The sequence below is a fragment of the Onychomys torridus genome, chromosome 21 (assembly GCF_903995425.1).
Source record: "Onychomys torridus chromosome 21, mOncTor1.1, whole genome shotgun sequence".
Classification (NCBI taxonomy): domain Eukaryota; kingdom Metazoa; phylum Chordata; class Mammalia; order Rodentia; family Cricetidae; genus Onychomys; species Onychomys torridus.
The window spans coordinates 4,525,788-4,539,478 of NC_050463.1; the positions used below are offsets into that span (position 1 = coordinate 4,525,788).

The 13,691-nt window shown below is 41.6% G+C and overlaps 1 protein-coding gene across 1 annotated transcript in view; it reads left to right on the plus strand.

Annotated features, from left to right (window-relative positions):
* The first annotated feature begins 10,305 nt into the window (after positions 1 to 10,305).
* Positions 10,306 to 13,691, plus strand: part of LOC118571901 (zinc finger protein 431-like) — a 36,440-nt gene continuing 33,054 nt past the window's right edge. The window contains exon 1 of the mRNA XM_036171233.1: positions 10,306 to 10,421. Coding sequence (XP_036027126.1) covers positions 10,314 to 10,421 — 108 coding nt within the window. The 5' untranslated portion in view covers positions 10,306 to 10,313. The remainder of the gene's footprint in view (positions 10,422 to 13,691) is intronic.

A 13,691-nucleotide genomic window follows, 5' to 3' on the forward strand; every position in this document is an offset into this window, starting at 1 on the left:
TTTGGACCTTTGAACCTCAAAGCTCACCCCCAGTGATAGACTTGCACCCCCAAGACCACACCTATGCCAACCACACCTCACTTCCTAATTCCTCCTTAGTAGCATCATTTGCTGATGACTAAGCTTTCCAACCTATGTTGTAATAGAGGCCATTGTCCTTCAATTCACCACATCATCTCCTTTTTCATTTTTGTACATAAGTCAGTCATCTGTGTTTCCTTCTCGATTTCTGAATGTCTCCCAATTATTAAGAACTTTTTAAAAATTTTCACAAATGGTTATTTATTTATCTATCTATCTATCTATCTATCTATCTATCTATCATCTATCTATCTATTTCTAGAGCAAGTCGTCAGGCACATGTGTTAGTTTGGTTTCTTTTGCTTTGATAAAACACTATGACATAAAACAATTTGAGGAAGAAATGATTTATCTGGCTTACACTTCCATATCACTGTTCATCATCAAAGGAAGTCAGGACAGGAACTCAAACAGGGCAGAGACATGGAGGAAGGAGCTGATGCAGAGGGTATGGAGGGTGCTGTTTACTGTATTGCTCCCCATGACCTGTCCAGGCTACTTTTATATAAAACCCAGAAACACTAGGTTTGAAATGTATCAGTAACTATAGGGGTCCAGCCCCTTGATAGTTCCCTCCCAGGTTTCTGGAAGAATCTACAACCATCTGATAATTAATCTTTGAAGGAAAGAAATGAATCTGTGTACATGAAATTCCTTGGTCCATATACTTTAATATTCTGTGTCAGTTACAAGCTTATATTCTGCTCTCATATTTAGCTCCTTTCTTGCCCACTTACTCTTTTTTATCTGTTGTCCCCTCTAGGTTCTATCTTAATCCCTTCATCTAGTTCTGCCCCTTCTAGGTTCTCATCCATCTAGTTCTTTCCCCTATCAGCTCCTCTCTCATCTCCTCTCTCGTCTTGTTCTTCCCCATCTGGCTCTTCCTCATCTTTCATCTCATACCTCTAGTACTTTCTTCTAGCCCTTCAATGTAGTTCTTCCCCATCTCAGTTTGTTCCTCTCAAGTTCTTACCCACCTAGTTCTTCCATTCTCTTTTCTCTTTTCCATCCTCTCGTGCCCTGGGAGTCCTGGTATATATGCACTTATAAGTAGTAATCCCTTGGCAGTGCAAAGCCATGCTTCCAGGGTCAAACGGAGGGGTGATAAGAACCACATAGAGAGGCAATAACCATTAATTATCATTTGCAACCCAAAAGGGAAGTGGCTAATGGGGAAATGAATTAACAAAAGGCCAAATTCGGGTATTATCTAAGAAGAGGGATCTTATGTGCTCAACGATAATCTTAAACGTGATTGGTAGAAAATGTTAAGAATCTTTAAGTTGGTAGGTCAATGGGAGAAAATAAAACTGCCTTTTTTTACCCCTGTGGCTCCTATCTGTCCAAGCTATCTGATGTTTTTTCAGCAGGGTGGGGCAAAGTGTGCTCAGTCACTAGGCAACCTGTGTACGGCTAGATGCCTCTGGTGATAGTTAAAGGGAGATCTGGAACTAGAGGTAAGATTTGGGAAAGGAGGAAGGTAAGCTTAATTGGCACATCTGCCAGGCCTTCTCAGATGGGTAGCCTGGATGCTTAAGTCTGTTCTTAGAGAGTACAGAGGTATCCCTGATAAGGTACTTTCCTCCATCTGGGGATGGACCTGACTGGATGCTGCCAATGATAATTACAGGGAGGCTTGAACTGGGGTTCTGGCTGAGCATAGCTGTCAGTGCAGAAGGTTAACTAAATATTCCTAGAAGTGGTTAGGTAAGGAGCTAGAGATCTATAAAGTTAGTAAGGTTGTAAGAAAGGAGGTTCCAAGCTAAGTTGTGTAAAGCTATTATTTAACATCCACCTGACCTAGGCGGTGTCTCCTTATGGAATTTATCTTAAATCAGGAGACTTGCATGTGGACTGTTATTACTGTTAGTCCTTGAAAGTGGCTAGGGGAGATATCTGATTTTAGAGGAGGCCTTCCCTGAGGCTGTTCTCCAAATACCTGGAATGTGTATGTCCAGAGAGTGATCAGTCCACACTGTTAGCCCTTCTAGGGAAAAGTCAACTGGGAAAACTAGGAAGGCACACATGATTTTCATAACAGAAGACAGCTGATGTATAACAAGCCAAGTAACACCAAAAGCTCCTTGAAATTTGGCTTCCCCTGGAGGAATTCCTTGATCCCTCCAGGTAGTGACTTTGCCATAACCAGCTGAGTTCTTATGATATATTCCTGCGGTCTGCAACAGAAATGGACCCACTGAATGAACTGGGCTGTTTCCCATCAATCACTAATAAAGAAAATGCCTTACAATCCAGCTTATTACTTTATCATTTAAAGGTACCTTTTCAACTGAGGTTCCCTCTTCTCAGATGATTTCAGCCTATATCAAATTGACACCAAACAACCCAGCCCATTAGGCCAGACATGCCTTGTCATTGAGAATTGCTTAGAACATGTAAAACTGCCTGTGTCACTCAATGCTGTGAACACAGGAATGCAGGTCTGTGGAAAGGAAAATGAGACAAGGGAATGAATGTCCTCATAAAGCCCTGGCTTTTGTTGTGGAGTTGCAAATGCATAGGGACCTGTGTAAGAATCAGAGTCCATTGTCTACTTGCAAGCTGGTAGAGTCAAGAAAATTAATTTTTGATGAAAAATTTCCAAATAATCTAATTTTATTGATTGAATTTTTGGTTTAATTCCCCTTGGCCCCCCAGGAGATTTAAGAAATATACAATTACAGTTGCATTTTTTGGTGCTCATATTATGCAGAAGAAATACTTTATTTTCTTTTTTTCTAAAGAAGTATTTAAAATATTTTTTAAAAGTTTTTTGATTTCAATTTACTCCCATTTTTTAAAATGTACCCTAAGATTGTTTAAGTTGTTAACACTCATTTTTTGTTATGTTGTACAAAAGTATAAATTTCAAAACAATGTTTGAGCGATAAAAGACAACATAAAATTTCTTTTTCTTAATGATTTGTTTATTTATTTAGATAAAATTTCTTATTTCCCTAGCAAATTATTGGATAGATGATCAAGCAACAAGCTATTAAGTATACCTGGTATTAAGCCAACTTTTTTTCAGTTAATTGCTTTAGACTTAAATTTGACAAAATATGTAGAAGGGCAAATCTTGTCTTTTAAAATGAATCATAGTTGTACTTAGTATGACTCCAAACTTAGTTTTGAGCATATTAAAGGTTTTGTTTGTTATATGGTGATTAGCCATTAAGTTACATGTCTTAATTTTCTTTAATAGTTTACAAGAAGGTAGTAGCTTTATTAAGATTAGAATTTTACAGTTTCAGACATACATCTCTAAGTTAATTTTTGTTAGCTTGAGTATATCTTTGTAACCTTAGAAATTTACTTTTGTACAAAAATCCATTCTGATTTAAAATATTTTGGAGATTTGCTGTTGCTTCTAAAGCTTGAAAAGAAGATATAATAATAAAGGAATCTTTAGAACTAATAAATTTTATATGTGCCACCCTTTACCAGGAACCATCATAGATGCTCCAGGATTTCCTCTTATGCAAGTTCCTCTTTCTAGAGATGGAAGTGCCAGTGGTTCAGTATTAATGTCATCTTTTTCCTTCTCTCTCTCTCTCTCTCTCTCTCTCTCTCTCTCTCTCTCTCTTTCTCTCTCTGGCTTTTCAAGACTGGGTTTCTCTGTGTAGTTTTGGAGTCTATCCTGGAACTCACTTTATAGACCAGGCTAGCCTTCAACTCACAGAGATCTGCCTGCCTCTGCTCCCCAAGAGCTAGGATTAGATGCATTCGCCATCACCGCCCGACTTAAATCCAGTTACACTAAACATAATAGAAGGAAAAGAGGGAAGTAGCCTTGAACACACTGACATGGGAGATTACTTCTTGAATATAACACCAGTAGCACATGAGATCTAAAATTAATAAATGGGACCTCCTGAAACTGAAAAGCTTCTGTAAGGGAAAGGACACTGTCAATGAGACAAAACAGCAGACTATGGAATGGGAAAAAATCTTCACCAACCCCACATCTGAAGAGTGCTGATCTCCAAAATAAGTAAAGAACTCAAGAAACTAGATATCAAAATACAAAGTAATCCAATTTTAAATTGGGATACAGATCTAAACAGAGAATTCTCAACAGAAGAATCTCAAATGGCTGAAAGACACTTAAGGAATTGCTCAACATCCTTAGTCATCAGGGAAATGCAAATCAAAATGACTATGCAATAACATCTTATATCTGCCAGAATGGCTAAGATCAAAAACATTGATGACAGCTTATGTTGGAGAGGATGTGGAGCAAGGTGTTGGTGGGAGTGCAAACTTGTATAGCCACTTTGGAAAGCAGTATTGTGGTTTCTCAAAAAGTTGTGAATCAATCTATCTCAAAACCCAATGATACAATTCTTGGGCATATACCAAAGGGATGCTCATGCATACCACAGGGACACTTGCTCAGCTATGTTCAGAGCATCATTATTCATAATAGCCAGAACCTGGAAGCAACCTACATGCCACTCAAGCTAAGAATGGCTAAAGATAATGTGGTACATATACACAATGGAGTATTACTTAGCTGTGAAAAACAATGACATTATGAAATTTGTAGGCAAATGGGAAGTCCCCAACCATTGGTTCCTAATTGGTGAAAATTTTAACTGTAACTTGGCAACAAATGTTTATGGTTTTTATGCTTATAAACTCCTCTTCTGCCCCTGCTCAGGGCTGTCAGGAAAAACAAGGTTCTCGAGTCCTTGTTCTGTAGCCCTGATGGATCAGTGACCCTAATTATGTGGTGTTTTGATAAAGGCTTTGCTGTTACATGAGCCCATCTTTCTCTCTCCTTCCTCTTGGGTACAACAAACAAGGTGTAAAAGTTCTGAAATGGAAAAGTGGCTTAAAGGAGTTCCCTCCCCAAAGAACTCTGCCTCTGAACCAAGCTTCTGATCTGACTCTCCTAAGGTGCATATGGATCATTTGCATCTGCAGCAATTTGCTACCTACCATATTTGATTCTAAATTCCCCATGTTCAGCTGCTTCTTCTTTTATCTTAACTAACCATCCATCTCTCCTCCCAAAGGTCCATAGCTGGCCTGGAAACCTAAAAGCTCTGGGATCCATTTTGCCTTTGTGGCCAAGATGTATCCATCAGAATATTCTCTCTTTCCACTTTATAAAAACTCTTTGACAGGGACTTGATTGCCAGAGTCCAGCTCTGTCTTAGTTCACGACCAAAAGTGGAGGTGTGGATGGAGTTGGTGAGGGCAAGAGGCTGACAGGATCTGAGAGTGAATCTGAATAGCTGCTACTTTATTAAAGAAGGCTACACTTTCATACTCTATAGTTGCACAAAGGAGTAAATGGGAATGGGAGGAAGGAGGCTTGTGTTCTTGGTTGGGACTTGTGAGCAGGAATTGAGGGAGCTAACATGGACCATGACCAGTTAATAGACACCATAGTTATATGTTAATGGAAGGGCCACTATTTCCTCTTGCCAGAGATAAGGAGAATGGCTCCCTTTTTAGCAAGCAGGAACTTTCTGTTAGTTACTTGGCAGCGCTCTTACCCTGCGAGGAAATGTCACAAAACACAACAAATCTACTAACAAGAGTTTTATTAAGATAGGAAAGAAAGAGACAGACATGAACAGGCCCGTGAGAAACACACGTAGTCAAGAGAGGAAGAACTGAAGTCCAGGAACATGGCGCTGCCTTATAAAGGCTGGGCAGCGCCTGCGTACATTGACTCATGTGGTTACTCCACACATGCACGTAGATCACATGGTTGCAACCATGCACAGCCACGGGGTCCTGGTCACGCAAGATGTTTTAACCCGGAAATGGCTATTTTGAACTGGAAATAGCTAGGCAGAAGTGTCTAGGTCTGCCGGGCATGCCCAACCATCACTTTCTCCAAGCCCTTGTGGAAATGTCAGCTTTTGTTTAAATGCTTGATCTTGGGGAAAAGACTTTCTCAAGGAACGATACCTTGTATTCTAGAATATTGCTTAGTTTATCCAATAGCTAAAGCTTAAAGTGAGCAAAGACAAGGGTAGACAAATACTACTGTGAACTGAGTAGACCTTAGGAAATTATAAATTGTTGGGCCCTGGACCCCCATTTCTTGAGTAGCTGTTGCCGTGTTTGCTGACCTTGACCAGATGTCCTCCCTGTGCTGATTCCCTGCTGGCTTCTTCCTCCTGAATGCTTACCGAGGTTCTTTGTATATCCTGCATTTGGCATAAACCACTAGAATGCAAGAATGTAAAACATCTGTAGCTAACTTCTGCCCTCCAAGGTTCTCCCATTGTGCTGTAAGCCTGTATTTAAGGTTTCCTCCTTCCTTCAATAAATGGCATTCCGAATTCTGCTGAGAGGAATGGCCCGCTGTCTTGTCTCTGTTCTTTAATCCTCAGCAACTCACTTGGACATGGTGAATGGGTGGTGGTAGCTCAGGTGTTACTGCTACAATAAATCTTGATTATCAAATGTATATTATTTATAAAAAATATTATTTGTCAAATAAATCTTATTTATCAAGCATATGTTACTCATCTAACTTTTCTTGCAGCTTGTGTGAACCTGTTTAGGAGTAGGCAGAGTTATCATGGTCTATGGTTTCACAGTAGTTGGAATTTTTTCCAAAGAATTATTTTGTTTAAAGATCTCCCATTTATACATCTTCATCCTCCACTGAAGCCCACCCAGAATTTCCCAAAGGAAAATGTATAAGGGAACTTCCATAAGATACAGTGAGGATTATTAAAAATGAAAGTAAAAAGTTAGTGGAGAATTGTGGTCCACAATGTTGAAATGCTGGAACTCTGTCAAGCAGCAGTAGTCCACATGTGGTTCATGTCACTTTATGATCCCCTTTTCATGGTGTGTCATTGCTTTAGGTCCTGTGTGTTCTAAAGTTTGTAGACCTGTAGTTCTGAATATTTTGTTCCTCTGGAACTTAACAAATATTTCAATAATTGTTCAAAATGCTTTGTCTCATATAACTGAGAAGAGCCCATATTTAGTCCCACTCTATCACTTTAAGGTCATGACCCCCTATCATTATTTCTATTTATGATGAACTCTTCTTTACCTTCTCCAAGGGTCATGTGCCCCACATGGGGACCACTTGTGGGGGTCCCTGATGATGAGAGTGAAAACCCAGTGCAGACTGACTTTGTCAACCTGGATCAGACTTCAGGGAGACTATTACCAGGTAGATCACTGTCACCATATTTAAAACAGTGCAAATTGGGAAAAGGTTTCTAGGCAACAATCAGTCCAATTCCAGGTGCACAATAAAGCTTAGGGTGTGATGACATAGAGGCTCCTATACAATGTACATGTGACCATGTGGGTTCTATAGCAAAAAGGCCTACAGTATAGTGTGATCTCTGACCAAGAAAGCACAGAGGTCACAGGCCATAGGGTCCATGTGACATCTCCCCTCATATGCTTAGTGGACTAGGAGGGAAGACTCTGGGATAGTCATTCTGTAGAACATTGGTGATGTCTGCCTCTGTAGCAAAAGGTGTGTAAGGTCTACTACACAGGTATCAGAAAGGTCCCCAGGTCATTAACAAAATCCACTCTCAGTTTTCTGGATGGAATTCAGTTATTTGATTTGTATCTCCTTCATTGAGCAGACACCCATGTATAATTAACTTCCTGGTTCTGTTACTGCTTCTCTGAGTACAAGGAGCTCTGAGCCAACATCCCATATATTCCATAATCAGCATTAGCATTGGACTCCACCTGCTTTTTTTTTTTTCTTCCAAGTTTAGGTAGAAATGAGTAGCCCTGGGAAAGTACATTACCTGAGCCAGAAATCATATAGTGAGCCAGACTGAACCTGCCAGTCAAGTGTTGGTGTGGCTTTAAAGAACCCTCAGTGGAAGGCCTGCAGGCAGGACACAGGAGGAAATTCCTCCACAGAGCAGTGGAGCACAGCAGTAAAGCAGCTGGACAGGGATTCTTCATGCCATCGCCACTGCTGCTGGCTGCTGCTTTAGCACCGTCACAGGTTCCAGACTGGGTGTCCAAAAGTGGACAGTGGGCGTGGGGGCAGAGGCCAGGGTGCCAGAGTCCTATGTGGACTCCAGGACAAAGACTGACACTAAGGGTCCACATTGTTTGGGTCTAAGGGGCCCCACATGTTTGCCATTTGCTCTTGGAGACAGGGACTCATGTACAACCCATGCTGGCCCCCATCTCACAGTGGCCTCCCTGCAACAGTGTCCTCAGTCCAGAGTACAATTGTGTGCCCTTTATTTCATTAATAAATGTGCAGAATTATTAGAAGTCAGGCATTTAGATGTAACCGTCTTGTTAAATAAGAAACAGAACCAATTGCAGAGTTAAAAACCATGAGGTCAGAGCAAGAGCCAAAAACCTTACCCTTCACTGCTTCTGCTGTCCTTCCTCTCTGCCAGAGACCTACTTCTGTGTGTCCTATCTTTTTTATAGACTTTCTGTTCTGTTTTCTCATTGATTGTAAACCCAGCCACATTGACTTCCTCGTCACTGCCTGTTTGTACAGACCTCCAGGTCTTCTATGGTTGGTATTGAGATTAAAAGCGTGTGTCTGCCATGCTGGCTGTGACCTTGAACACACAGAGATCTACCTAGTTCTGCCTCTCAAGTGCTGGGATAAAAGGTGTGCACCACCGCCGCCCAGCTTCTGCTCTGGCTTGCACTGACCTCAAGGCAACTTTATTAACATACAAATAAAAATCACATTTCAATACAAATAAAATATCACTATAAGGCATGGTGGTGCAGGCCTTTAATCTTAGCACTCTGCAGCAGAGGCAAACTGATCTTTATGTTTTTTAGGCTAGCCTGGTCTGCATAGTAAGTTCCTGTCCAGTCAGGGCTGCAGAGTGAGACCCTGACAAAGAAAATGAAACAGTAGGAGCATGATGTAAGAATAAGTATTCTCAATTTGCTTTCCTTATTTTCACTAGTGATGTAAAATTAAATGAAAACAAACCTTTAGACTCCCATGTCAAGTGGGCAATAAAGTATGTATAATTTAGTCATCAGAGTATTGAGACTCAATAGTAAATATGGACTGGTAAGTAAAAAGGTCACTCTGATCCCATAGGGTTTACTTCTCTAAATCCTGCATTTACAATGATGGGCTTTTTCTACGGAATAACAGTTTAAGAGCGTGCATTTTCAGAGGACTGGGGACAGTCAGTGTCAGGCCCCCAGTCTTCTTGACAACAATGGCTCAAGTTCCTGATCCTGAAATCTGTCTTTGTATTCCTCCTTGCTGCCTCTCCTGTATCTGCCTCTACCCAAAATCCTGGGCCCTGGCAGGTAAGATCAGTCCCTCTCTAGGCTCTGGTTATGTCTGCCTTCTGCTTCAGCAGCCTTGGTGGGACTATGCAAGCTTAGAGGCCAACCACGTGGACCACAGCCCCAGCACTGAGAAGGAAACCTGCGGCCCTGAGTCTGTTTCCAGCATCTGGGGCCACTGTGTGCCCAGTTCCTGACTCACACTTTCCCTCTTCCAGGCTCTGTCACCCACTGTTTCTTGCAGGGGTTCCTGACTGACCCTGCCCACATCAGGCACAGTTTTTGGATCCCTCATTCCTGCATCTCATGGAGTTGGTTGGTCAGACCAGTTCCTTTCCCCCTAGTACACCAACCTAGGGCAGAGGAGTCTTTTTCCATGTTCCCCACTGACCAACTTCACACAACAGATGGCATGTCTACCTTCCTTACCCAAAATGCAGTGCTTTGAGCAAAGGATCAATAAACATATAACTGCTCAAAAAAAAAAAAAAAAAAAAAAAAAAAAAAAAAAAAAAAAAAAAAAAAGAAAAGAAAGAAAGAAAAAAAGAAAAGAAAAAAAAAAGAGCGTGCATATTAGTGCACAGGTTTTTAAACCAAACTTTCTTCTTACAAAAATGAATATCATAACACCTTTTCTACAGCTTTCCTGAGGTTTTCCTTAGCCTGGAAACTGGTTAAGTTTCCTTTGTCCTTTCTTAGTTCATAGCAAAACCCCATTCCCCAGAAAAGAGTCCTACTGAGTGCAGAAATAGTTTAGGGAAGACTTTGCAGTCCAGTCCCAAGTTCTGCAGCAATGTCAATCTCTGCAGGTCTGGGGCAATTCTGTGCCTGGGGTGGAAGCCAGGGCTGCCCATCATTGGGATCCCTCACTTCACAGCGCTTTGTCCCTGAGGGAGCTGTTTAGATCACCTAGAGCTCAGTAGCCAATCAGGACCTCCAGATGGACTGCCAGTCAGAATGGGGAGGGCACTTCCGATCTGCCGGGTTCCATGGTCTGTGGCTCAGCGGTTAAGGCAGGTCTCCTGTTGTGTGTGCTTGGCTGTGATCACTGCTGCTGGGAGCCTGAAGGAGAGCGGGTGAGCTCGGAATCCTCCATGGTGAGTGAGGGGCCGCCGTCTCCATGGGCGAGGACCGCCGGAATGGGGTTCCCCTGGGGCTGTGGAAATGACGTCCGGACGAGGTGTCTGGAGTGATTCCCTTTGGTCCCTAGAGGTCCCTGCAACTCTCAGGCGGAAGCGGGACCTCTGAGTGATTTTAGCTCCGCGGCTTGCTCCTGTGTAGAGCATGGGGGAGTGTGAGCATTTGTGTGGAAATAGCCTAGTTACCATGCAGGGCACGCACATGGGCACTGAGCATTCAGGTGTAGGATCCTTCTGCAGTTAATTAATTCTGTGCAGGTGTAAAGTCTGTGTCATTAACACAAGCTTGTAGATGCCAGGGTGGTTAATTAGCATATGTCAGTAAGAGTTTCCTGGCCTCGAGTCACATTTGACTTTATATTTATTGTATTTTTATTTCTAAGTTTTCTCTCATGTTCTATTGATCTCCTTATTCTTTCCCAGACAGTCCCTCCCCGCCCTTCTCTGTCTCCCTGTCTTTCCAGACCAGGCTGGCCTGAAACTCCCACGTTGCTGGGCTTAAAGGTCTGTACCACCACCCAGTTCAGTGCAGTCTTTATTGCAGTTGTATTCAAAGTTAGAAGTCAGATGGTGTCACTGTGTGTACTGTTTATTCAGCCGTGTTGTGATTTATTTTCCATTCATGATGGCCTTTCCTCGTGCTATTTCTGTAGTTTGTAGCATACATTCTTAGACGTTTATTGAACTTTGCCGTATCGAAAGCTCAAAATCTGTGTTGTCGTAACAGGGGACAGAGGAAAGAATCCCATGACCCCAATCAGAGTTTGCTTCTTTTTATTCTAGAGCTTTTAAGTATGCTGTTAAGTCACTAATGTGAGAGTTTTCCAAATTCTTTATGTGGCCACTTAGTGCTGTGAACTTTCCTCTTAGCACTGCTTTCATAGTGTCCCATAAGTCTGGGTATGCTTTGCATTCATTTTCATTGAATTCTGGGAAGTCTTTAATTTCTTTATTTTTTCCTTGATTCAGTTGAGTGTTGTTCAGTCTCCACAAGTTTGTAGGCTTTCTGTAACATGTGAGGTTGTTGAATTCTACCTATAGGCCACAGTGATCCTATAAAATAGATACAGGGGGTGAGATTCCAATATATATATTTTTTTTTTTTTTTTGTCTGTTGAGATTTGCTTTGTTACTGAGTATGTGGTCAATTTTAGAGAAGGTTCCATGTGGTGCTGAGAAGAAGGTATATTCTTTTTTGTTAGGGTGAAACGTTCTGTAGATGTCTATTAAGTCCATTTGAGTCATAACATCTGTTAGGTCTCTTATTTCTCTGTTAAGTTTCAGTCTGGTAGACCTGTCCATTGCTGAGAGTGGGGTATTGAAGTCTCCCACTATTAGTGTGTGGAGTTTGATGTGTGATGTAAGATTTAGTAATGTTTCTTTAACAAATGTGGGTTCCCTTGTATTTGGGGCATAAATGTTCAGAATTGAGACATCATCTTGATGGATTTTCCCTGTGATGAATATGAAATGTCCTTCTCCATCTCTCTTGATTAATTTTAGTTTGAAGTCTGTTTTGTTAGGTATTAGGATACCTACACCAGCTCATTTTCTTAGGTCCATTTGATTGGAAAATCTTTTCCCAACCCTTTACTTTGAGGAAGTATCTGTCTTTGAAGTTGAGGTGTGTTTCATGTTTGCAGCAGAGAATGGAACCTGTTTTCATACTGATTCTGTTAGCTTGTGCCTTTTTATAAGTGAATTGAGTCCATTGATATTAAGAGATATTAATGACCAGTGTTTTTTGAGTCCTGTTATTTTTTGGTTGTTGTTGTTGTTAGTGTGTGTGTTTCTCTTTGGAATTTGCTGGTGTGAGGTTCTTTATTGCCTGGGTTTTCATGGGTGCAGCTAACATCCTTGGCTTGAAGTTTTCCTTCTAGTACTTTCTGTCGGGCTGGATTTGTGGATAGGTATTGTTTAAATCTGGTTTTGTCATGGAATATCTTGTTTTCTCCATCTGTGGTGATTGAAAGTTTTGCTGGGGAGAGTGTTCTGGGCTGGCATCCAAGGTATCTTAGGGTCTGCAAAATCTGTTCAGGACCTTCTGGATTTCAGAGTCTGTATGCACACTGATTTTTTTCAATCTATGTGTAAAGCTGTGGCTATTAATTGAGAGATATTTGGCTGTGAAAGCCAGGCTATTGTATGTCCCCATTGCTGGGGGAGCCCAAATCATGTGACCAGTTTCTGGAGGAGCTTTTTAAGCTACTACTTGAGTTGTTTTAGTCTGGTTAGGGAACAGTTTTACCAACCAGGAAGGGGTATCTATCAAAACTAGCAAGTACTGTTATCCTCCCTAGGCAGGGCAGAACTTGAAGTTATTTTCCCTAGAGATCTTAGGGGATTTTGCTCTGTCGTATGGATGCTTTCCTGGGTAAGGGCTCTCTGTTTTGGATTCACTTGAGGACAAAGGTGGCATCTCGCTAAGACATCCCTTGCTACCTGTCCAACCTTGGTCTGATTCAACTCAGAAAGTTTTGTGAACCCCCATATGAGTAGGCTGAGTAGGCCAGTTAAGGTTAGTTACCAACATTCCTGTCAGTTGTCTTTGGGAGAATGATTCTTTCCTCTGGTGTCCTCCATCATCCTGTAGTTTCAAACTGTCCATTTTTTTTTTTTAACCATGATGTCTCAAGGCAGTGGGGAGACATGGTATGTCATCAGAATACCATGTGTCCCTCTTGGTTTTAGTTAGATTATTAGTAAGCCCACTGGTTACAGAATATCAATTGGTCCCACTGGTTTTAGGCAGAATATCAATAGGCCCCTCTGGTTTGGTGGGCAGCAATTTGTAGGGGAAGCCAAGTAGCCTCTTGGAGAGCCAAGGTATTTTAACATGCTACTCCCCCCAACCCCCCATGATGAGAAGCCCTCTTTCTCTGTAGATCATTCTGTCTACATGCTCAACAGTTCCAGGAACACTGATATCCAGAGACATCAATATCCAGCTACACTTAGGAACTCTAGAACCTGTCTCTTAGTCCTTGGAGTTGGAATGTGAAGGATGGTAGCAATCCTAGTCTGAGACAGTTTCCTTTTGTCTCCCTTCAGCTGGTAGCCAAGATAGGTAGGCTTCTACAAAGTTGGGTTTTCTTAGCCAACAGTTTGTAGCCAAAGGTCTGTAAAACTCCAGGGGTCCTTTTAAAATCTGTTTTCTCAGAACACCTCTAGAGGAAGGACAGGGACTGTACATTTAATGTCTTTAATTTCTGGGACAACCTGGTCCAG